The sequence below is a fragment of the Zalophus californianus genome, chromosome 11 (genome assembly GCF_009762305.2).
Source record: "Zalophus californianus isolate mZalCal1 chromosome 11, mZalCal1.pri.v2, whole genome shotgun sequence".
Classification (NCBI taxonomy): domain Eukaryota; kingdom Metazoa; phylum Chordata; class Mammalia; order Carnivora; family Otariidae; genus Zalophus; species Zalophus californianus.
This window is the reverse complement of record NC_045605.1, coordinates 101,501,419-101,527,327: the sequence shown is the minus strand read 5'-3', so window position 1 is coordinate 101,527,327 and position 25,909 is coordinate 101,501,419. Positions and strand designations below refer to the sequence as shown.

Below are 25,909 nucleotides of genomic sequence, written 5' to 3'. Positions count from 1 at the left end.
AGAAGGGAAATATTTGGGTGTCAGAAAGAGAACTTGAAATCAGAGCAGCTAGTGGAGCTAAAGTTCTGTGGCTAAGGGGCTTTCTGAGTCATAGCGGGGTACTGGGGCATTAGGGGCTGTGGGAGGTGATCTAGGCCACTGGGCCCGTGTACAATATTCACAGGGGACTGGGAGTCAAGAGAGGCTGTCTGTCTCAGCCACCACCTGCAGATGAGAAAAACTCCACCCACTTGCCTGTAAGAAATGGTTGAGATGCTTGCTATCTTCTAAGGGGTATCAGAACCCCAGGCTTGTATTCATGCAAATGTGAGGTCTTACTTCACACTGAGGCCAAAGCAAGAAATTAACATAAACACTGGTCCAGTATGAGTATCAGGCCTCAGCAGAGACTAATTTAAAACCACCTTGGAGGGACAACTGCATGAACCAGAGCAAACTGGCTTCCCATAGCAAACCCCAGTGGAAAAGGAGCTCAAGAGTCATAAGTTACAAACCACACAAGGAAACAAGCCAGCAAGAGGAAGTAGCAGTGGGAACAAGTGCGAAAATGTACATGCCATGACCCATATGGGACAGAATATCCTCAACATTTATTAGTAAAAGATCACAGCTGTAGCTTTCAGCTGAAGCAAGTTAATTGGACTGTAGCCTCATGGACCATGTATCATGCAGATGTTGCAAAGGAGCTCAACAAACTATTATTTTATAGATTCAGAAACAGAGATTTAGAGAGGGGAAGTGACTCATCTGAGGTCACCAGCAGGTTAGTTGCAGATGAAGAACAGAATCCAAATCTCCAGAATTCTAACCCTGTGCTACTTTTACTGCCCCATGATGCCCTAATTTCCCAGTTAGACACGAAAAACCTAGCTTTAAGAGAGAACCAGGAGGAAAGAGGGACAGAAAGATGTTCTTAAGACCTTAAGACCAGAGCCAAGGCCCTTGGTCTCATTAACCAAGCTCAGATTTGGTTGTGTAACAACTAGAAATTTTAAATAAAACCCCTCCTATTTTCTTTTGCATTATGCTGACCTGTTTCTCTTTCCTATTCTTCCTCTACCTTCCTTAGTCCTTGTTGCAACTGTCAGCATGAAGGAATTATCGTCAGAATTGGGGCAGGTCAGTTCTGATAGTTTCTCCTTCCTACCCAACTTCTACCCCACCCTCTAGGCAGGCTCTGCTTGCACACTGTGCAGGAGCATCAGGGAGGAGGGAGAGGGAGGGGGGGAGGGGTGAGACATGGTACCCTTAAGCCAGCCTCACTAGCCGCAGGTACTTGGCAGGGATGGGGATGAAGGTGAGTATGGAAGTGGATATGGGTTCACTTCTTCAGGGCCAGAGCTTTAAACACCAGTTCAGACACAAATAAGGCAAAAGCTCTTGGCACGTAGGAGTACTCCCTCTGGGCTTTTATGATTCATTTGTTACATAAGACACTAGGCTCACACAATCCCAGATTCACCCAGGATATAATTACGGATCAGAAAACCAAATTATTTTATAATAAGAAATAACAAAGAGCACACAGTAGTCCCAGAGTAAGTGCTCAGAAATATTGGCATAGATTGAAATAAAAATCCTATCATAATGTTGCTTCCGCTTGAATATTCATTCCCAATCAGACCATTCATGGCCTGATTTTCCAGGGGTGTGCTTGAGAATTATCACCAGCTTTGTCTGCTTTATTCATTTATTTACTCATTCAATAGTAACAAATATTGGTTGGGCATTAGCTAGGTACCAGATACTGCACTAGACCTTGTAATATAAAAATGAAATGAAAGGACACAGTCTCTTCCCACAAGGAGCTCACAATTTACTGGAAAAGAAAGTCAAACAAAAAGGTCATTAAAATATACAGTGACAAATGCAAGGGATGCTATGGACCACATAAGAGAGACATTATAATATTAACTAATGTTCCACATTAATTAATGTTTTATTGGGAGGTACAATCCCAGGGCAGCAAAGGTAAAGGCACAAGGGAGCTAAGGCAGGGACAGAGACAAAGCAAACTAAGGGGGTATATTACTGAGCTGATCACAGCTTAAGGAAAGATACAGTTGTCTAGTATCTTCCGACAGATTGCATGAAGCCACCAGTCCTCCAAACGGTCCACTGGAAGGAAGAGCAAATTATTTTCCAGATCCCACCTATCTCTTATCTCTAATTCATTAATGTTCACTGGCACGTGGAATTAAGTCCTCTGTACTTCAGGATTGTATTATCCAGTTCCCCTGGCCAACTACTGGAGAAGCCATATCCCACATGGCCCAGTACTACAGCTGAGCTCAAAAGTGAGGAAGGAGCCAAAGTCTTTTGGGTCCAGCAGTGTTTATGGTCTCTAGATACAACATAGCATGTCAAAAGAAAACTCTTCAGTTTGGATTTGCTTCCACAACAACCACTAATAAAAACACATAGTCAAAACTTTGTTACATGTTCACACTCTTCATTTCTCCCTGCCCTAATCCCTGGTAAATGCTATTCTACTTTCTGTCTCTATGAATTTGCTTATTCTGGGAACCTCATAAAGTGGAATCAGTCCTTTTTTGTCTGTCTAGTCCCAATTTTGACAAGCCTCAGAACGCTGGCATAAAATTTCTGGGATATGGATTCTTGTCTTCAACTTCAAATATAAATTGGATACCCCTCCTATTAGCAATAATCACACCTCGGATAAACCTCATTGGCTATGATACCGCCACTGCGCAAAGCTTGGATACCCCTCCTAAATGGAATGTTTTGCCCTGTTTGTTCCATCACCTTGGGGCCTGTAGGTCTCTGCCATTGACTGTTCTGGAATCTCATTAATAGAGTTCTAAGACTGCAAAGTTCTTACTACATTTGTTCTTTTATTCAGCTATTTTTTACAACAAATATTTATTGACTATCTACTATGTGTCAGATGCTTTTCTACAGAACACTGGTATTCGTGTGTATAGGTTGTGAAAATATTGAAATATATTCTTCTTGGGGGTCGGAGCAAGATGGCGGAGGAGTAGGAGACCTGGATTTCATCTGGTCTCAGGAATTCAGCTGGATAGGGATCAAACCATCCTGAACACCTATGAACTCAACAGGAGATCGAAGAAAAGAATAGCAACAACTCTCTGAACAGAAAAGCGACCACTTTCTGGAAGGTAGGACATGTGGAGAAGTGAATCCGAGGCGATATTTGGGAAATAGATGGCGGGGGAGGGGCCTCTGTCGGCCGCTTCTGGCAAGTGATAGAGCTGCGGAGCACAAAATCGGAACTTTTAGAAGCTGGCTCCGCTGAGGGACGTCGCTCCAGTGGCTAAGCGGGGGGTGTGGTCACACTCGCGGGACAGTGTGGTCTCAGGACCCTCGGGGTCACAGAAAGACCAGGGGTGCCTGAGAGCAGCAGAGCTCCCAGGTATCGGAGCGGGGAAGCCGGCTGCAGAGACGGAGCCGAGGCGCGGGCTCTCAGCTCGGGGTTGCCATAAACTGTGATCTGCAGCCCAGTCGGGCCACTGCTCCTGCAGCAGGGACCCAACAAGCGGCAGAACCGGGGAGACTCCCCTTCCTTCCCGGGGAGGAGTGGCGCAGGAGCGCACCGCAGGGATCTGCTGGGTTTGGAGACTCCACACGGGGTCGGGTGCCAGAGATAGAAACGCTCAGTCACAGGCCGGGTGAGCACAGAGTGCAGCCGGAGACCAGGGAGACGGGAGAGACTGCTTTTCTCTGGGGGCACACTGAGGAGCGGGGCCCTGAGTTCTCGGCTCCTCCGGGCGGAGATTGGAGGCTGCCATTTTCACTCTCATCCTCCAAAGCCATGGGGAAAGCTTGCAGGGAACAAAAGCTCCCGAGCGCAAACACGAGCAGATTACTTAGCCCAGACCGACAAGGGCGGGGCAATTCCGCCTCCGGCAAAGACATTTGGGAACCATGGCAACAGGCCCCTCCCCCAGAAGATCAGCACGAACAGCCAGCAAGCCAAGACCAAGTTTACCAATCAATGAGAACGGGAGAACTCCAGCGCTAGGGGAATACTGCACATAGAATTCATGGCTTTTTTACCATGATTCTTTAGTCTTTCAAAGTTAATTTTTTTAACTGTTTTTTTAATTTTTCTTTTTCCCTTTTCAACCAACATTTTATCAATCCCCTTTGTAAAAAATATTTTTTATTTTTCAATTTTAGAGCCATATTCTATCCCTTCATAGTAGTTACCCTTATTTTTGGTGTATATATATATATAAGTTGTTCTCTCTTTAAAATTTTGAGATACAGTTTCTTCTAACAGATCAAAATATACCCTAAATCTCTAGTGTATGGCTTTGTTCTAGTCTCCTGCCTGATCACATTCTCTCTCGTTTTTTTTTTAATCCTCTTCTTTCTTTTTTTAACCAACTTCTTATCAATTCCTTTTATAAAATCTTTTATAATTTTCATCTTTGCAGTCATATTCCATCCCTTCATCGTATTAACCGTTATTTTTGTACATATATGTTTTTCTTTCTTTAAAATTTTGAGAGGCACTTTCTTCTAACAGACCAAAATACACCCAAAATCTAGTGTGTGGCACTGATCTATGCACCAGCCTGATCATATTTGATCATATTCTGGTTTTGTTTTGTTTTGTTTTTGTTTGTTTTTATCTCTTTCTTTCTTTTTTTTCCCTTATTTCTTTCTTTCCCTTTCTTTTCTCCCAGTTTCAGGTCTTTTCTGATTTGTTTATATATATTTTCTGGGGACATTGTTACCTTGTTAGCATTTTGTTCTCTCATTCATCTATTGTCCTCTGGACAAAATGACAAGATGGAAAAAATCACCTCAACAAAAAGAACAAGAGGCAGTACCAACTGCCAGGGACATACTCAATACAGAAAGTAGTACAATGTCAGAGCTAGAGTTCAGAATGGTGATTTTAAAGATACTAGCTGGGCTTGAAAAAAGCATGGAAGTTATGAGAGAAACCCTTTCTGGAGAAATAAAAGAACTAAAATCTAAAGTCGAAATCAAAAAGGCTATTAATGAGGTGAAATAAAAAATGTAGGCTCTAACTGCTTGGATAAATGAGGCAGAAGAGAGAATTAGTGATATAGAAGACCAAATGATGGAAAATAAAGAAGCTGAGAAAAAGAGTGATAAACAACTACTGGATCATGAGGGCAGATTTCGAGAGTTAAGTGATACCATAAGATGAAACAATATCAGAATAATTGGGGTTATTATCCCAGAAAAAGAAGAAGATGAAGAAAGAAGAAGAAAAGAAGAAAAAAGAAGAAGAAGAAGAAGAAAAAAGAAGAAGAAGAAGAAGAAGAAGAAGAAGAAGAAGAAGAAGAAGAAGAAGAAGAAGAAGAAAGAGAGGGAGGGGCAGAAGGTATATTGGAGCAAATTATAGCAGAGAACTTCCATAATTTGGGGAAGGAAACAGGCATCAAAATCCAGGAGGCACAGAGAAACCCTCTCAAAATCAATAAAAATAGGTCAACACCCCGACATCTAATAGTAAAACTTACGAGTCTCAGAGACAAAGAGAAAATCCTGAAAGCAGCTCAGGACAAGAGGTCTGTAACGTACAATGGTAGAAACATTAGATTGGCAACAGACCTATCCACAGAGACCTGGCAGGCCAGAAAGGACTGGCTTGATATATTCAGAGCACTAAATGAGAAAAATATGCAGCCAAGAATACTATATCCAGCTAGGCTGTCATTGAAAATAGAAGGAGAGATAAAAAGCTTCCAGGACAAACAAAAACTAAAGGAATTTGCAAACACGAAACCAGCCCTACAAGAAATACTGAAAGGGGTCCTCTAAGCAAAGAGAGAGCCTAAAAGCAACATAGACCAGAAAGGAACAGGGACAATATACAGTAACAGTCACCTTACAGGCAATACAATGGCACTAAATTCGTATCTTTCAATAGTTACCCTGAATGTAAATGGGCTAAATGCCCCAATCAAAAGACACAGGCTATCAGATTGGATTCAAAAACAAGACCCATCCATATGCTGTCTGCAAGAGACTCATTTTAGACCCAAAGACACCCCCAGATTGAAAATGAGGGGGTGGAAAACCATTTACCATGCTAATGGACACCAAAAGAAAGCTGGGGTGGCAATCCTTATATCAGACAAACTAGATTTTAAACCAAAGACTGTAATAAGAGATGAGGAAGGACACTATATCCTACTTAAAGGGTCTATCCAACAAGAAGATCTAACAATTGTAAATATCTATGCCCCGAACATGGGAGCAGCCAATTATATAAGGCAATTAATAACAAAAGCAAAGAAACACATTGACAACAATACAATAATAGTGGGGGACTTTAACACCCCCCTGACTGAAATGGACAGATCATCTAAGCAAAAGATCAACAAGGAGATGAAGACTTTAAATGACACACTGGACCAAATGGACTTCACAGACATATTCAGAACATTCCATCCCAAAGCAACGGAATACACATTCTTCTCTAGGGCCCATGGAACATTCTCCAGAATTGATCACATCCTAGGTCACAAATCAGGTCTCAACCGGTACCAAAAGATTGGGATCATTCCCTGCATATTTTCAGACCACAGTGCTTTGAAACTAGAAGTCAATCCCAGGAGGAAAGTTGGAAAGAACTCAAATACATGGAGGCTAAAGAGCATCCTACTAAAGAATGAATGGGTCAACCAGGAAATTAAAGAAGAATTAAAAAAATTCATGGAAACCAATGAAAATGAAAACACAACTGTTCAAAATCTTTGGGATGCAAATGATGTGGTTGGAACTGGAGAGTGTTATGCTGAGCGAAATAAGTCAATCAGAGAAAGACATGTATCATATGACCTCACTGATATGAGGAATTCTTAATCTCAGGAAATAAACTGAGGGTTGCTGGAGTGGTGGGGGGTGGGAGGGATGGGGTGGCTGGGTGATAGACATTGCGGAGGGTATGTGCTATGGTGAGCGCTGTGAATTGTGCAAGACTGTTGAATCACAGACCGGTACCTCTGAAACAAATAATACATTATATGTTAAAAAAAAAAAAAGAAGAAGAAGAAAATAGCAGGAGGGGAAGAATGAAGGGGGGGAAATCCGAGGGGGAGATGAACCATGAGAGACAATGGACTCTGAAAAACAAACTGAGGGTTCTAGAGGGGAGGGTGGTCGGAGGATAGGTTAGCCTGGTGATGGGTATTAAAGAGGGCACATTCTGCATGGAGCACTGGGTGTTATACGCAAATAATGAATCATGGAACACTACATCAAAAATTAATGATGTAATATATGGTGATTAACATAACATAATAAGAAAAGAAAGAAAGAAAGAAATATGTTTGTCTTGTAGGTTAACAGTTACTTTTCCAAGCTTACCAAGTACCCTATCTGCTCTGATCCCTGCCTTGGAAACCCTGAAATTCTTCATGACCCACTGATTAAGGAATAATTGGGTCAACAAGAGGCCTCTAGGACACTCACACTATGGTCCTCACCCATTCTGATTAGTCATTAAACAAGAAAGACTTAATCATACTCCCACAGGACTTCCAGGATGGTGGGCATGTAAGCCAACCACATTCTCTTGCTTGGATCTGGTATACAGCATCACTGTCAAGATGGCCATAGCCCAAAAGTCTGATCTCAGCCACCAGAGGATCAAACGGACAATTTGGGTTCAATTGAAGAAAATGTTTTCTAAGAATCAGAATTATCTGCAGACAGTAGGTAGGGAGCCACCCTGCACTGGAGACACCTAAGCAGAGGTTGGATTATATTGGATTGTGAGACTATATTGGAGGTGGCTTAAGTCTTGGCTGGGAGAGCAGGTCCACTCCAATTATGGGATTCTATAATTCTATGATTCTAAATTGGGCATCAGTAAACTACAGACCATAGCCAAAATCCAGCCCCACCCCAACCCGTTTTTGTAAATAAAGATTTATTGGAACACAGCATGCCCATTAATTTACATATCATCTACTTTTGAATTACAAGGGCAGAATTGAATAGTTACCACAGAGATCATTTGGTTTCAAAGCCTAAATTTTTTTACTCACTGGCCATCTATAGCAAAAATTTGTCAACCCCCTTCTAAAAGCCTCCTAGGATGAATTCTTTGATAAAGCAACCAATCACTTCTAATTTACCTTTCTCATTAATCCAGATGGCATGGCTACTAGATTGTTTTTCTTAAAGAGATGCCTGTGTTTGTTTAGGATATCAGTAAAAAATATTCAGGTGATCCCTCAGAGTCAGTACGGCTTCCCATGCTGTCAAATGGACAACCAAAAGAAAGTCAAGCTCCTGAGATATGCCTTTTCTCCTATTTCCATTGTGAAAGGACTGAACTACAGAGTCAACCTGAACATAGCAGCAAGCTAAGCAAAGCTGAAAGCAGATACACACCGAGCTCCTACCTGGGTCATATGGAGCTTTACATGGATGATTGCTTTACATGGATGATTTACAACTTCACCTGTTACATACAGGTAGATGTTACTTCTTATGTTTCATGGTTGATGTGACGGGGGTTTAGGGAGGCTCCAGAACTTGCCCAAAAGTCACATATGGAGCCAGGATGTTGCCTACATTTCAATTCTGAAAACTGTTTCCCATCCATGTTTATCAGTCCAGACTTAAGGTATTTTGAGTTACTATACTAAGCAGAACAAAATCTAGAGACTGAATAGACCCACAACACAGCCCAGGCTGTTAATGTCACATTTAGATCACCAAAAAAAGCAGAGACAATAGGTATATCTTTTTTAAAGGATTTATTTATTTTAGAGAGAGTGAGCAAACAAGAGAGTTCACAACTGGGGGAGGGGCAGAAGGAGAGGGAGAATCTCAAGTAGACCCCCCGCTGAGCAAGGAGCCCAGTGCAGGTCTCAATCCCATAACCTTGAGATCATGACCCCAGCCAAAAACAAGAGCCGGAAGCTCAACCCACTGAGCCACCCAGGCACTCCTGAGACAATAGGAATATTTCAGTGGAGGACCCAAAGCTCCCAACTCCAGATAATTCTGGAAGAACCACCTCACCTAATTTGCTTGTTTTACCTTAACCTATTCATGATTATTTCCGGTAGAAAGAAAAATATCTCTGTTCAAAGTCCCATCTGAAGATCCTGTGGTTAAAGAGGGAAAGATTGAATGTTAGACTGTTTTGTTACCCAGTAATGAAACAAATATAGAAATATGAAATCTGCCAGCAGTTGACCCAGGGAGGTCAAATGCCACTCAGTCAATTCTTTTGTTCCGCTATTCTTCAGAGAGGAAGTTACATGACAGGAAAGATGTGGGGACCGAGAATCAAGGACATAGAGGAATCCCACTGTATTTCCAGTCCTGTTGGGTACAAAGCCCTTCATGTGAAGCTGCTTTCAGCTGAAGGAGAATACAAGAAGCACTCTTCATATTAGACTGATGTCATTAGGAACCCCGAAGGCAGATGGGGAAGGGGAATGGGTTGGTCCTAACTGCTCTGTCTCCGCAGAGCTTAGATTGGAGAGGAGATGGAAAAGGAAAGGAGCTCTGAGGGCTCACTCAGTCACCCAGACTCTTAAAAGAGCATTAAATTTGGTATTGGCTAATCCAAATATGGCACCTACAATGGGTGCCCAACAAATAAGAGATGCTTAGTAAGTATTTAGGGAGGTGGCTTGGGGGGATGGGGTAACTGGGTGATGGGCATTAAGGAGGGCACATGACATGATGAGCACTGGGTGTGATACACAACTGATGAATTACTGAACTCTACTTCTGAAACTAATGATGTACTATATGTTGGCTAACTGAATTTAAATTTAAAAAAATAAGTATCTATTTAATGGGTGGATGAATCAGGCTTTCATTAGAATGTCCTGGAGAACTGTGCTGGAAAGGCACACACGGAGGCAGCCTCAGAGCTCAGCAGGAATGAACGGTACGACTGACGAGTGATGTCTGCCATAACGTGGAATAAGGAAGTGCAGCCTAAAGAGTCAGTGACTGTTTCTTCTTTACTGCAGTGAAAATGTCACCTTACACCACAGACTGTGTCCCTCAAACCTACAGGTGGAAATGGCAAAGAGAAAAAAAGGAACAGAAAGGGAATAGTGGATGAGGAGACACAGCATTAGCAAAATTGGGAGGAAGAGGGGAGGGAAAAGTGTTAACCAAGAAAAGAAGAAAAACGGCACAGGTTGGCAAATCCTGACCTAGCTTCCAGTGGGAATATGCGGCATTTCACATGGGCCTTCTGTTTTTACCAAGGTTAAAAGGACTCAAGGAACCATGGTGTTCTTATTTTGGGGGTCAGAATGCAAACAATCCTGGAGGGAAGAACAGTCTCAGAGGGGAAGGGCTTGACAAAGCGGCTCTCCAAACATCAGCTTAGCAATCAGCTCTTCAAGAAAAGAAAATGTGGTCACTTTGTTAACTGATACCTCCTGGATTTTCCAGAACCAAGTTTATTCCAGAATCTCTAAAAGACATTGTTCCTCAACCCATTTTGCAACCATTTGGCTGGTTTCCTGGATTCCTGCTAAAAATAAGAAAGGGATTGGTCCCCGCAAACACAGCCAGGGTTTCCTGCCCGTGTCAGACCGCAGGTGATACGCAGAAGTAGGAAACAGCTAGACCTGCCCCAAGCCCACACAGAACTGCACCTCAGATGTGAATCATGGTTTGGCTTAGAAGGTTGCACGTGCTCAAACTGAGAAAGAAAGCAGACGTGGGACTTCCCTCTCGCCTCTTTCTGGAGGAAGTGAAATCACACTTCCGCAGCACTGAGGTATATCTTTTGCATAAAAGTGGCCTTTTTCTTTTAGAGACCAACATTCGGGTTTTTAGGCCCTTTGAGAGTAGCCATCTGGAGAGTTTCTGCGATTGCATATGCATTTCAGCACGAGAAAAAGCAGAGGAAGTTGCCAGTGAGCAGAATAAAGCGGGAAAGGAATGTGTGACCCCCCCCACAGTCAAGGTCTCATGGCCACTTCCTCACACCTGACCGCCAGGAGCAGCAAGTCCTGCCGGTAGCACGCAAATTCAAGTTGTGCTGGAATTCCCGTCATTCTACACTTCTCTTTGCATTGTTTCTCCATGAATAGAAAAGAGAACTTCCTTGAACACAGCAATCGCAGGCTTCACATCATTTCAGGTATATGGAAATTCCAAAAATAATTTGTTTCTTTTGTGTTTAAAATGCATTTTCATTGCTTATTTTCCTGAGTACAAAGGCGATGATTATTCCATACCCATCCCTGTGTTTGCCACTTAGTAGATTCTCACTAAAAATGTGTCAGATGAGTAAAGATATGCTCCTTGTTGAAAACTCCAAAAATATACGAAAGTGAGAGGGAAAAATTTAAATCATCTATAAAACCTACTAGCTGGATACCATCGCTGTCCATGAGTTGGTGTATATCTCTCTTGTGATATATATGTGTACATGGTGGAGATCACACTGTGTCTATCATGCTTTTACCACTTAACATTATGGCATAAGAATTTCTTATGCTAGTAAAATTTTTTGAAAATATAGTTACGTATAACACCCAGTGCTATACACAGCTAATGAATCATTGAACACCACATCAAAAACTAATGATGTACTATATGTTGGCTAACTGAATATAATATTAAAAAAATAAAAATTAAAAAAAACCTAATTACCAGATAAAAAAAGATAAAATAAAGCAAATATAGTTATGATGGCTGTAAAATATTTTGTCATATGGATGCAATATAATTTCACTCCTGCTGGCTCTTTTAGCTATTTTTCCACTTTTTGCTACGGTAAAAATGAAGAAGACTATCCAAACAACAGGACAATTGTGTGCGTTCAGAGATATAGTAACACCTGTATAGAGAATGGTCTATATTTGCCTTGCTTTTATTCTCATTGCAGAAGAGTGAGAATGCAACAGGATCTGTTAACAAGTAAACAAAAAGTAAGAAACTGTCAGCATGTCTCCAAAACCGGGTAAGTATGAGAGTTTTCTCATGATGATGAACTAGCCCTGCGACAGTCTGACAAGGAGTGTGTGGGGATTTTAATAGACTTATTGTAAGTACTCGAGGGCACCAACTTCTAATTTTTCTAGTGGTCGAATCACTCTACTGAGCTACAAATTTATAACTAACTCATTTATAAATTAGCCAGGACATCCTGTGCACAGGCTTGCTTCTCTGGCCAAATATAAACTGGACACTGGCTTATACATTAATCCCTCCCCGATATAAATAGATTCCTCCACGCATCATAACCTAGCCATGAATAAACCCAGAACATCACCAAGGTTTTAGTAAGAGTGAGTTCCACCTGTGAACCTGGACAACTGGTCTATTTCTATCTGAAAACACCTGTCACTGCATCAGGGGCCATATGCCGCTGTTCAAGTCCCTGAAAACTTTTCCCAGGTTGCTTCAGGTGATAGTGTCGTGATACCTGTAAACTGAAACATGATGTTTTCAGCCTCAGCACTGCATCTGGTTCGTGGTAAGATTTGGGGGGCCCTGAGGGTACCATTGGGAGCTTCGTTAATTGCTTTGGATTATTTGGCTACCACTGAATGTACTAAGATGCTCCCTAGTGGTCTTAAAGTAGTGATGGAGCTGGGCTTTGATGAATCCTGTACTAGATCAATGGGTCTGGAAACACTCTTCCAAATTACAGGGTCTAATAGGCACAGAAGGAAATTCATGAAATTATGTTCTCCTAACGATAGAACAAATGAATTGTTGCTTTAAAAGAACAAGTAATAAAGAGGCACATTCTTTTTTACGCACCTATATTGAGTACATGAACTTAGCAGCAGAACAAAAAATTAAAGATGTAACAGCAGGTACCCACTTATTGCCAACTGTGTACACACACACACACACACACACACAGAGGATGTATAAGTGTGTATATACAAACAAATATTCCTTGGCCACTGTCTGCTTTGCATCAATCAAAATCTAGATTAGAGTGTGGATTTTCTCTTTGCTTAAACATTTCTACATGGAAGGAAACAACACAGTGTGCGGATCACTTGCTTGCACTCTGAATGCTGAGGACAGTACACACTGAGGTTTCCAGCATGTAGCAAAACCGAGTCCTCTTCAGGTCTCTACAGCTCTGTCTCAGGTAATGGCACCTCCAAAGCCTGGACTATTAGGCTTGTGACAGTGAAACTCCACAGGACTTGTGTCCAAGATTTTCACTCCTTTCTCGTGTGTGAACCGCCCTCCCCCTCAGGTGAATGGGAACCCAGGCCTTGGCCTTGACCTACCGCGAGCCTAGGTAAGGTGGAGGCGGGGTGCCTCAGCAACGCTGATGTTGCCATTCACCTCTGCATTTTACAGTAAAAGGAAACTGATACTAGAGTCCCGAGAGAGACGTCAAGGAAAATTTGAAACATCAGAGCAAAACATGAAACCAAACTTTCTTTCAAAGCCAGAAATCTCCCGTGAAGGAAGCAGTTAAGACATGCGGTCGCCCTTTTTCTGAGAGCCCACTGCTGCTGCAGTCACTAGCCTGGGGCTGGGGGGTGGTGGTGGGGCATTAGAGGATATAGGGCTGTTCGGGATATAGGGCTGCGTTTGCGTATCTAGTACAACATGATTTTCTTCAAAGTCCTGATGGGCCCTAGTATTCCGATAGACTTTCATTTCCTTATTTGGCAATTAGATTAGCCTAAAGAGGAACTGGTGGCTTGAGAACCGTTGTATGTGTTTGTCTCAGCAGCTGCCTTCTTTCCCATCTGTTCAGTTTGCACCAAGCTCTCTGGCTGCGACTTAGGGCTGGCGTGTGGCTGGGGCTGTCTGAGCCATGAACAGCCTCAGGGGTGCTATCCTCTTCTGGGCAGTAGTAGTGTGGGCTAAAACGGACAAGCCTTTGGGAGAGACAAATGAGGCTGGATTTCAAAAATGCAAGAATGCGTTAAAACTACCTGCTCTAGAAGTCTTACCCGGAGGGGGCTGGGATAACCTGCGGAACGTGGACATGGGACGGGTGATGGACCTGACTTACAGGAGCTGCAGGACCACGGAGGATGGACAGTACATCATCCCCGATGAAATTGTCAGCATCGCCCAGAAACAGAGCGACCTAGAGATGAACTCCGAAATCCTGGAGTCCTGGGTGAATTACCAGAGCAGCACCTCCTTCTCTATCAACTTGGAGCTTTCCCTCTATTCCAAGGTCAATGGCAAATTCTCCTCTGATTTCCAGAAGATGAAGACCCTTCAAGTGAAAGACCAAGCTATAACTACACGGGTTCAGGTAAGAAACCTGATCTACACGGTCAAAATCAACTTAGCTTCAGAACTAAGCTGGAAGTTTAAGAAGGAGCTCATGGACATCTCTGACCGCCTGGAGAACAACCAGACGCGGATGGCCACCTACCTGGCAGAGCTTCTGGTCCTCAACTATGGCACCCACATCATCACCAGTGTGGATGCTGGAGCTGCTCTCATCCAGGAGGACCACATCAGATCCTCATTCTTACAGGACAGCCAGAGCAGTCACAGCGCTGTGACCGCATCTGCTGGGATTGCCTTCATGAACGTCGTGAACTACAAATTTGAGGAGAACTACACGTCGCAGAGTGCCCTCACCAAGAGCTATCTCTCAAACCGAACCAACTCCAGGGTGCGAAGCATCGGAGGGGTTCCTTTTTACCCAGGCATCACCCTCCAGGCCTGGCAGCAGAACATCACCAACAACCTGGTGGCCATAGACCGCGATGGCCTGCCTCTACATTTCTTCATCAACCCTGACACGTTGCCTGAGTTGCCAGGGCCCTTGGTGAAGAAGTTGTCCCGGACGGTGGAGGCTGCCGTGAGGCACTATTACACATTCAACACCTACCCTGGATGCACAGATGTCAATTCGCCCAACTTCAATTTTCAGGCCAACACTGATGATGGCTCTTGCGAGGGGAAAATGACCAATTTCTCCTTCGGAGGAGTTTATCAGGAATGCACCCAGCTGTCAGGGAAGGAGGTTGCCCAGCTCTGCCAAAACTTGGAGCAGAAGAATCCCCTCACTGGTGATTTCTCCTGCCCCTCTGGCTACTCCCCAGTCCGCCTGCTGTCCCAGATCCACGAGGAAGGTTACAACCACCTGGAGTGTCAACGGAGATGCACCCTCCTCATCTTCTGCAAGACGGTGTGTGAAGATGTGTTCCGGGTGGCAAAGGCTGAATTTAGGGCTTTTTGGTGCGTGGCGAGTGGCCAAATGCCAGAAAACTCAGGACTGCTTTTCGGGGGCCTCTTCACTGGTAAGAGCATAAACCCTTTGACAAATGCACAGTCCTGCCCGGCTGGCTATTTTCTACTGAGACTTTTTGAAAACCTCAAGGTATGTGCCTCTCAGGACTATGAGTTGGGATATAGGTTTTCCGTCCCCTTTGGTGGGTTCTTTAGCTGTGCAGTCGGAAACCCCTTGGTAAATTCTGCCATAGCCGAAGATTTAGGGGCACCTTCTCTAAAAAAGTGTCCCGGGGGCTTCAGCCAACACCTGGCCCTCATCAGTGATGGTTGCCAAGTGTCCTACTGTGTCAAGGCTGGGCTTTTCACAGGAGGGGCTCTGCCCCCTGCCAGGCTCCCACCTTACACCACACCACCCCTCATGAGTCAGGCTGCCACCAACACTGTCATCGTGACAAATAGCGAGACGGCGAGTTCCTGGATTAAAGACTCCCAGACCCACCAGTGGAGGCTGGGGGAGCCGTTAGAGCTGCGCAGGGCCATGGGGGTCATCCGCGGGGACGGCAGTGGTCTTTCGGGAGGGGTAGCAGCTGGGGTCACAATGGGGGTCACCACTGTCCTGGCAGCCGCCATTGCCCTGGCCATCTATGGCACCCGGAAGTACAAGAAGAGGGGCTACCAGGCATTGGGGGACGAGAGGCAGAGTTTGGCAGCGGGCTCTGCAGAGACGGGGGGCGCCCCTGACCAAGAGCAGGAGCAGAGTCCGGCCTAAATCTCTCCCAGGAAACATCTCTCTCGTCTCTGCAAGCATGCCTTTCATCCCTTCACTCTTCACTTCCGCCTTCTTGAGGACTGGCGTGGCAGGTGCAAGAAAAAGCAGGTATAACTTTGTGACTTCCTTAGGGCTCCCGGCCATGAAGTGAACAGAGCTGCGTGGACAGGGTTGGGGTGGGGTAGGAGAGCCAACGTGACTTTTTAAGCCAAAGTCATCATGGGGGCTAAAACACGAAGGGGGTATCTTTTCTCTGTGTGCATCGTTGATTATCTTCACCTGAATACATACGTGAGAAAAGAGAGGGGGGAGCGTGTTGACCTTTGGATTTGGAGACCATGCATTTAATCTGAGATTGGCCACGGTTTCCAGTTCACGAGCTGTAAGACATTCTGTCTGTAAGTGTTAACCCTCCTACTGTTTTGATTTTTTAAAAATCTCTCTGGAGTTCATGCTCCTGGAGGCTGAAATTTCCACCAGAAGATACGGGAAGTCCCGCCTAGCCACTGATTTTCACCGTTGAGGGCTCTGTACTGATGGACGGGGTCCTCTCAAGCTCATCTGAACAGCAAGATGTTGTCTCTACTAAGTCCACGTTTTCCAGCCTTCCAGCCACAATCCAGACTCACTCAGACCAGGTCACTCTTGGACTTCAGACTGTCATAAAGTCCTCAAAAAAATATTTTAACTTACAATCTTCTATTAGGAGGTCAAGAGAGAAGGGATGGTTTGGAGACAAGGCATAAGTTAAAAAAAGGGTGAGAACTGGACAAGATCCTGGCACTCAGGGTAAACTGGTTACCCTTAACCACCTCCCTGGCTTATGGAGCTGCAGATTGGGGTAGAACAAGCATTACAGTTTCCTGGGCTCTGTTACCAGAGGGGTAACAGAGGGGCCTGCTTCGTCCATGAGGGGCCCTTCCCCCTTCTGTCCTCGCATCACGTGTACACCCCCCCAAACACACAGGTGTGCACCCTCCGAACACCCCCCCAAACACACAGGTGTGCACCCTCCGAACACCCCCCCAAACATACACACATACTCCAAACACATGTGCGCACACACACCCCCACCCTCTCCCCACACACCACATTCCAACAAGAAGTCTGCATTTTTCTAGGGGCAGGAGACAAAGTAAGCCCACACCTAAGTATTATTTCCTCCCTAAAACAAAACAGAGCAGAACCTACCAATTATGTACCCTACCTTTGTCTTTTTTTTCCCCCAGCAGAAAAGGGCCTGACATGATCAAATCTATGTTTTTAAATGAAACAAAAAAGGCATCCGACACCATTTGTGATACATTTATTTCAGTTCCAGGCTGACCTCCCTCAGGCACGCAGCAGGATGCATGAGTATTTCCTGGCATTTGGGGCTTTGCGCAACTTTCTTTCTTTCTTTTTTCTTCCTTTTTTTTTTTTTTTTTTTTTAGGTGGGAGGCTTGGCCCAATTTTTATACCAGCCTCACCGAATTGTAATGATTAAGGTGAGTCTATTAATACTTCTCCACGACACTAAAAAAAAATTTTTTTTATTAAGTAAATTCTACTCCCGACGTGGGGCTTGAACTCACAAACCTTGGGATCAAGTGTCACATGCTCTACACACTGAGCCAGCCAGGCGCCCCTTCTCTACAACATTTTTAATAGTTACATATCTCCTCACTGAATCAGATGCCACGAATGAGTTAATTTTTATGAAGGATAATCTGTCCTCACCTCGTTAACATTCACAATCACGAGTTTAGGCTTACATAAATCCTTCTGAGGAGCCTGCAGCATCCCAGCCTGTGGGATGATGGGAAGGAGGCTACTCGTTCGTCTCACCCTCACACTCACACTCACACTCATCCCCGACTGCCCAGCTGCCAACACTGATTTCTGCAACCTCGTCTCTGAACCCTGCCACTTAAGCATTAAAATATTCTCCTAAACCTCTGGGGGTTTTGTGGGTAAATTTCAGCTGAACTAACCACTTTTTTTTTTGCAAATTCCCCTGTGAATTCCTTGAAGATGACTGAGAGAGACAAAGTACAGCTAAGGGCTCTCGGACTTTTAATGCTAACTGCCCTTTGAAATAAAAGTTCTTCACAAACTTACATTTCTAACAAAATTATGCATAAGTATGCATTAAAATGTGTACTTAAGAAACACGCCGTCTGACTGCTCACCCACAGGAAATGAAAATGCGGGAGTTTGCAGTTTTCGGGTCATTTTGCAAAGTCAGAACCCAGAGCAGGAATTTCACAGGCTCTGCTGCCTTGACCCAGGAGCTCAGGCTGGGCTCTGTGGGAAGACGAACCTCGGCTTCGCGAAAACAACACTCTCTAGACTCTCAGAAAAAGAGACACATTTGGGTGATCAGGGCAGCTTTGCATTTGCATCTTGTGTTCGTGTTAGTGTCGGGATGATTAATACTAAGTATTTATTTGAGAAACGACAGCCTGCAAATTACTGAAACATACGCTACATAGTAGTCAGGTGGAGGAAACTGTAAGAAACATGCTTGTTTTTTAAGGCGGTGTTTCCCACATAGATTCACATTTCCCCCATCGTGGCCGTGGGCGCCGTCTAGATCTTGAGAGGAACAAGAAGTCAAGCCGGGTCCCTTGGTCAAATGTGTGGGTGGAAAAGATGTGGGGGGGAAAAAGAGAAAAGGGACTCCCCCACCCCATCTTGGGGCTTGTGGTTGCTTACAGGTCGGGGAGGCGCCCCACATGCCTCACATCTGTAAAAAGCAGAAGGTTAACAGCAATTTGTGGTTGTTCACTTGCCATTTATTGTTCTGCACATACACCTCATGAGCACCAGGTGGCGATGTCCTCTCACAGAGCAACACCAAGGAGTTCAAAACACACCAGCTACAAAGATTTACATTAGGACATTCACCTTCCCTCTCCCAGAAAACCCCCACTCAATTGCCAGTGATCACAGACAAGAAAAGGGGACAGGGCCCTTTCTTGTACCACACGGGGCCTGCCCCCTACCCTCTCATGCACACAACAGTGCAATAACAGGACGAGTACTTTTGACCAAGTGTAAAACCACAGAGAAGTCCAAGTTTTACAAAAAAGGTAGAGGAAAGGGTATGAAACACAAAGGCACACACCACCACATATACACAAGTAACCTTTAAGGGATGCACATCTGACAGAGTTTGTCCTCAATCCCATTTGTCACCCCTGGAGACTCAGGAAGGGAGAAAGTAGGCTGCTGGTGCATGAAAGGAAAGGCATGGGATTCCCCTCGCGGGCCATGAGACACAGCGGGAACAGCAGTGGTGGGAAAACATCCTATGTCGGAGGGGTGGGTGCTCAGGACCCTTGCTGGCAGGGTTCTCACTGAGCCCGAGACTGCGCCTTGCCAGGCTGGCCCAGAGAAAGGGCAAAGGGACACCCCCGCCTTGCCTGGCACAGTGTTAGAAAGGAGATTCAAGATCCCTTCTGCCTAGAAAGCCCCCCAGAAGAACAGCATTAGGATGAGGTCGCGCCTATGGAGCATCCTCAGGGAGGAAGAGACCCGGGGCACAGACATAGTCAGCATCCTAGACAGGGAAGGCTTGAAGGTATGAAGACTTGCTCTCAAAGTGGTTATTGCCCCTGGCTCCCTGCCTGGTCCATCCTCAGTCCTCTCCCTTCTTCGCTCAGCTGTCCCCTGCCCCGCCCACCCCTTCTTCTGCCTGCTGCAGGGAAACCAGCCTTTCCCCGCTGACCACTGCCAGTTGTCAGAGTGTATTTTCTTCCTCTCCCCACCTACTCCACAGCTGTGTGTTTCTACCCACCGACCCTCAATCTGTGTCCTGATTCCTGTGGGTGAGAAGCTCAGCAGACACTTGACCCGGGTCTCCCGCTGAAGGTGGAGATGGTACTAAGTCTACAGTGAGGCTCTTCAATGATCTCTGGTACACAGTAGCCGGGCAGAGGGCACAGGGTGTGATATTAAACACCGCAGTGATGTCCCTTCCACTGAGTTCATATGTTTCCTCCCTGACTGTGGCAGGAAACTGTGCCCTGTGGTGCAGTGAACTCAGGTCCAACGTCCTGGTCCAAAGGTGAGATGAGATGGCGGCTGGCTGACGGGAGAAACTGGACCTAAGGTGTCACAGGAACAATTCCTCCTATCAGAGCTCCCTCTGCTGGAGCCAGTTAGCATCCTGATAGCCATTTGGAGAATGAGGAAAGGCTCAGCGCCAGCATGTCCCAAGGAACTGGGTGACACTCAGGGGAACCCACTGGCCACATGAATGTCAAAACGGCTGTGGGCGAACAGCAAGCAGCTACGGAGCCAGTTCGCAGGAAAGCCTGGCTTCAGGTTCTAACTTAAGTACCATTTCTGAAGGTTCTTTTGTTTCCATTTTGTAGCATCAAAAACTTTCCAAATATTATGAAATATATATGGATATATATACGTCAAACCCCCAAAACATGAGGTATATAAATTCAAATTAGTATCCAGAGGAACTTCCCTCAAACATATAGTTCAAAGAACCCACTTTCCAAGGGGGAATCGGGTTTCCCTTCTGGATCCCCCTTCTGTCCTCCCTGACCCCCAATTCATTCCTTAAGGGAAGTGAAAAGCAAGAGGGATGCTGGAGAGGGGACAGAGTCTTGGGACACAACCCAAATGCAGGTTGGACTGGACCATGATGTGGTCCCAACCCTGTTAGGAATGAGCTAAAAAGTCTCCCTCCATGCTCTAGGTCAATCTGTAATAGATGAAGGGCCCAGCACCACCTCTGAGCTCTGATTAGCAAATGTACATGGAGACAGATCAAAGCCCTCATAGAAACAAGACTGGATGAATTGGTTAGATCCAGTCTTGAAAGGGATATAAAAAGGGGTCAGTCCAGCCCTCACCTTACACTTCTTCACAAGCACAGTTCCTTGGGGCATCTGGCAAGATGCGTGATCGTTACCATCTGGGTCCAAGTTTTCTATGGGATGGGTTGCAAAGGGTGAGGAAAGTTAAGGAACCACAGCCTGATTGGTCCGCATCAGAACTGGAGTTTGACAGTTTGCAAAACAGAATGGGAGAACAGGGTGGGACTGTCCACCAACCTGGCCCAGTGGCGCACACGCGCACACGCGCACACGCACACACGCGCACATGCACACACGCACATATGCACATACACAGACGGCACAGAGCCCAGCGTGGGCTCTACTCACAGTGACTTGATGAAACTCATGGAATCTTTGAGCTGGTCTGGGATGAGTTGGGAAGAAGGCTTTGGGCTCCTCTCCCTGAGGACAGTTCAGATGCTAAGTGGGATGCAGACTCTGGTCTGATCAGAGAGGGGCTGGAAACATCATGGGATGCCACCCCAGAGAGGAATCCCAGAGTCCATCCATCCACACAAGAGAACCAGACGCCTCTTTGGACAGGTCAAAAATGTGAGGAGGGAGGGCCCAGAGAAGCCAAGGACTATTATGAGAGCTGAATGTGCTCCCCGAAGCCTTTGCCTCCCTGACCCTCTTGGCGAGAAGTACTTCCTCGCTGTACACAGAGGCATCGATTTCTGATGTCACAGCAGTTTAGCGGTTCACCCCTTTGCCCCCCAATCTTGCACAGTGAGAGCTCCTCGCCTCCAGAGAAGGAAAGAAAAGCAGAAACTCCGCTCTCATAGGAGAGTGGAAGCAGCAAGAAGCCAGCTGAGGTACTGAACCTCAGGCTTCACAAGGCCAGGGTATGGAGTGCCTGTGCACTGTCCGTACCCTAAGTGTGCTGACCATGTCCCCTACTTAGGGGGGTGGGGGGGTTCCTTGCCTACCCAGCACCGAAAACTCCATGGGAACAGACCGAGGATGGCCCTCATCCCTTGTCCCCTTTGTGGTGGATGAGGTTTATGAATGACATCACCTTACTCTGGCTGCCCCCTGTGGCCTGGAGGGATGGGGGATGTCCTGTCCCCCCCCGTCTGGGGGGGGGGACGGGACAGAAGGGGAAATGAGAGTCGGGAGGGCATGGCACCGACTTCCACCTTGATTCTCCCGCTTCCCGCCCTGTGGTCCCCACGGCCCCTCCTGGCCCAAAGACCCCCCCCCCCCCGCCCAGCTCAATCCTTCTCCTGGGCAGTGCTGTCCTCAGAAATGCCCTGGGCAGCCAGTTCAGCCAGCACATTATCCAGGTAATTGGCATCTGGGTAGCCGTGACCTGTGAGATTAGAGCCGAACTCTGTCTTGTGGTGGACCTCGTTCCAGACGACGGTATCTGACTCGCCCGTGGTGCTGGAGGTGCCGATGGCAAAGATGAGGCGGCGATCCCAGGCCACAAGCAGAAGCTTCAGCACCTGAGTGAGTCAAGGCAGGAGACCAAAGGCAGACACTTAGTGCCGGTCAAAGACTATGCCTTGGATGGCAGAGTCTTCCCAAAGGTCCACCTCTTCTTGCATCATGATGCCCCAAGCGGCACAGTGAATAGAAGGACTTTGGGTGTGGAGTCAGGGAGGCGCAAGTCTTGGTTCTGTCACCAGTGAACTGTGGGAACTTGGACAAATGATGTCACCTCTCTGAGCCTTAATTTCCTTACTTACAAAATGGCAATGCTATGATCTGCTAAATGTTACCAGAGTTTTCATAGTAGAGACTGGCACACGCTACTCAAGAAATGTTAGCTACCAACATCACGGCTAAAAGATAGGACCTAGGAATTCAAGGCACTTATGATCCCAGAGCTTCGGAAGCTGTGCCTTCGCTCGCACCCCCCCCCCCCCCCCGCCAAAGGTGGTATTAGTGCACATGCAGCTAAAGACGTGCCGTAGTTCTCCAGTGACGTGGTTGAAGTGCTGTGACCTCTACCAGGCTATTTCATATTTATTTGCTCCCCTGGTCCTCACGAGCACACTTGGAGGCAGATCTGGCAGGGGCTATTATCGTCTCTATTTCATAAGTGAGGCCCAGTGAGGTGTTAGGCCTTGCAGAATGTTCTAATTCAGCGAAATTAAAAAAAAAAATCATTGTTGAGTAAGACAACTGCCTAATATCCTATCCAGCATGAAGAAAGCACCCGATGAAAATACCCTGGATTCAAAAAAGAACTACCAGGGGGCACCCAGGTGACTTAGTCGGTTGAGCGTCCGACTCTTGATTTCAGCTTGGGTCATGATCTCAGGATCGTGAGATTGAGCCCTGAGATGGGCTCCATGCTCAGAGGGGAATCTGTTCTCTCCCTCCCCTTCTGCCCCTCCCCTTGCTCTCTCTCTCTGAAAAATAAATAAGTATTGGGACACCTGGTGGCTTAGTCAGTTAAGCATCTGCCTTCGGCTCAGGTCATGATCTCAGGGTCCTGGGATCGAGCCCCACATTGGGTTCCCTGCTCAGCAGAGAGCCTGCTTTTCCCTCTGCTGCTCCCCGTGCTTGTGCTCTCTCTCTCTCTCTTTTTTTTTTTGACTTATTAACACTGGGGCGCCTGGGTGGCTCAGTCGTTAAGCGTCTGCCTTCAGCTCAGGTCATGATCCCAGGGTCCTGGGATCGAGCCCCGCGTCGGGCTCCCTGCTCCACGGGAAGCCTGCTTCTCCCTCTCGCACTCCCCCTGCTTGTGTTCCCTCTCTTGCTGTGTCTCTCTCTGTCAAATAAATAAGTAAAATCTTAAAAAAAAAAAAAAAGAACTACCATCAACATGGTATGGGCTGGAGGTGGGTAATTATAACTGTTACAGCAATAACAATAGCATACATTAGAAATATGATCGAGCTCCCCTGAGTGTTCACTTACAAGTAGCAAGCACTGGGTCATGTAGTAGTTACGACAATTAAATACAACAGGTATTCTCATTAATCCCCTTTCTGCAGATGAAGAAGCTCAGCAGAATAAGACTTGCCCTGGTCATACACCAGGCAAGCGCAGAGGGGGACTTGACTTTAGGACTGCCTGACTCCACTGTCCGTCCATGGTCTGAATCACTACTCTGTTGACTCTCAGATGCGAATCTGTATAGACTTCAGGGAGGAAGATGCTTCTGCACTGAGGATCGGAGGGAGAGGAGGGTGTGAATACAGTTAACCCTTGAGCAACACGGGTTTGAACTGCTCAGGTCCACTTATATGTGGTCTTTTTTTTTTTTTTTTTACAGTCCTATAAAAACTTTTACAGGACAGCACTTACAGTTTTCTTAACATTTTCTTTTGTCTAGCTTGCTTTATTGTAAGAATACAGCATGTCATACATATACCATACAAAATATGTGTTAATTGACTGCCTATGTTATCGGCAAGGCTTCTGGTCAAGGGCAAGGTTATCACTGGTTAAGTTTTGGGGTAGTCAAAAGCTTTATGTGGAGGGGCCCCTGGGTGGCTCAGGCAGTTAACTGTCTGACTTGATTTTGGCTCAGGTCATGATCTCAGGATCCTGGGATGGAGCCCTGTGTAGGGCTCCACGCTCAGTGGAGAGTCTGCTTGAGGGTTCTTTCCCTCTGCTCCTCCCCCCACTCCGTCTCTGCTCCCCCCGCAAATAAATAAATCTTTCAAAAAAAAGTTTTATGTGGATATCCACTTCAGGGAAATGGGGACCAGCTCCCCTGACGCCTGAGTTATTTAAGGGTCAACTGTATATCAGTAGAAAAGGACATGTAGACACAGTAAATAAATATGAGCTGAAGCGTGTGTAATTACAACAATAGTTTTCACCATGCTGGGCATTTTACAAATGCTACTTTCATTTAATTTTTACAACATCCTGTCCATGCAGATAGAAATGATCACCACTAGTTTATAGATCCGGAAACTAAGACTTCAGAATGTTAATCTTTATGCCAGTCCCCACTTTTGGTAAACTGCAAAACTAGGACTCAGACCAAAGCCAGTCTGGCTCCCAAATCCATGTTCTTTATTACCTTGCTGTGCAAGAGCCCAAGGTTAGGGCCCTGGACCAGCCGACAAATGAAGGATAAGGGCGAGGAATTAGTATGAGGGGAAGGTTTAGACCCACACTGCTGTAGGTCTTATATGCCAAACTGAGAAGGTTGTACATTGTAAAGAAGGAAGGGAAAGATATCAAAACAATTTTTGGGGTTTTTTTCCCACTTTATTTCTTCTCAACAAAAAAGCTTGATGCTAGCAATGTCCACAATAGCCAGACTGTGGAAAGAGCCAAGATGTCCATCGACAGATGAATGCATAAAGAAGATGTGGTATATATACACAATGGAATATTATGCAGCCTTCAAAAGGAATGAGATCTTGCCATTTGCAACGACGTGGATGGAACTGGAGGGTGTTATGCTGAGTGAAATAAGTCAATCAGAGAAAGACATGTATCATATGACCTCACTGATATGAGGAATTCTTAATCTCAGGAACAAACTGAGGGTTGCTGGAGTGGTCGGGGGTGGGAGGGATGGGGTGGCTGGGTGATGGACATTGGGGAAGATATGTGCTACGGTGAGCGCTGTGAATTGTGTAAGACTGTTGAATCACAGATCTGTACTTCCGAAACAAATAACGCAACATATTTTAAGAAAAAAGAAAAAGAAGAAGATAGCAGGAGAGGAAGAATGAAGGGGAGTAAGTCAGAGGGGGAGACGGAACCAGGAGAGATGATGGACTCTGAGAAGCAAACTGAGGTTTCTGGAGGGGAGGAGGGTGGGGGGATGGGTTAGCCTGGTGATGGGTATTAAAGAGGGCACATTCTGCGTGGAGCACTGGGTGTTATGAACAAACAATGAATCATGGAACAGTACACCAAAACAAATTATGTAATGTATGATGATTAACATAACAATAAAAAAATTAAAAAAAAAAAGCTTGATGCTAGAAACCGTGCTTTAGGATATCTAACCTGTGGGCGCCTGGGTGACTCAGTCTGTTAAGCATCTGACCTGATCTCAGCTCAGGTCTTGATCTCAGGGTTGTGAGTTCTAGCCCTGCGTTGGGCTCCACGCTGGGCGAGGAGCTTTACTTTATTTTTTTTATGGAGCCTACTTTTTTAAAAAACAGGATATTTAACCTGGTAGCAGGTGAAAGATGAAAGGATTTACTAGGTTGGGAATGGCAGGATT

General features: G+C 45.6%; 2 protein-coding genes, 1 long non-coding RNA gene and 1 other non-coding gene across 5 annotated transcripts in view; 2 read left to right on the top strand and 2 right to left on the bottom strand.

The window, feature by feature from the left end:
* Positions 1 to 25,909, bottom strand: part of DTX4 (deltex E3 ubiquitin ligase 4) — a 58,341-nt gene that overhangs the window by 3,259 nt on the left and 29,173 nt on the right. The window contains exon 9 of one of the 2 annotated variants that reach the window (XM_027578974.2): positions 21,939 to 22,205. The exons of the other annotated variant lie outside the window; for it this stretch is intronic. Within the exon in view, the coding sequence (XP_027434775.1) occupies positions 21,972 to 22,205 (234 nt within the window). The 3' untranslated portion in view covers positions 21,939 to 21,971. Of the gene's footprint in view, positions 1 to 21,938; positions 22,206 to 25,909 lie in introns of those variants that run through there. 2 annotated transcript variants of the gene reach the window in all.
* On the bottom strand, positions 2,580 to 2,719 carry LOC113915664. Its single transcript, XR_003517788.1, has one exon. It is a non-coding gene; the product is annotated as a U4 spliceosomal RNA (small nuclear RNA).
* LOC113914108 lies at positions 10,027 to 23,839 on the top strand. The gene is made up of 3 exons (XR_003517381.2): positions 10,027 to 11,104; positions 11,855 to 11,929; positions 23,706 to 23,839. It is a non-coding gene; the product is annotated as an uncharacterized LOC113914108 (long non-coding RNA).
* On the top strand, positions 13,630 to 21,930 carry MPEG1 (macrophage expressed 1). Its single transcript, XM_027578972.2, has one exon. It carries the CDS (start codon positions 13,763 to 13,765, stop codon positions 15,914 to 15,916), a length of 2,154 nt encoding a protein of 717 aa, XP_027434773.2. The 5' UTR covers positions 13,630 to 13,762; the 3' UTR covers positions 15,917 to 21,930.

Coding starts and splice junctions, on each gene's coding strand:
- MPEG1 (XM_027578972.2), top strand. CDS start 13,763: ATGAACAGCCTCAGGGGTGCTATCCTCTTCTGGGCAGTAGTAGTGTGG.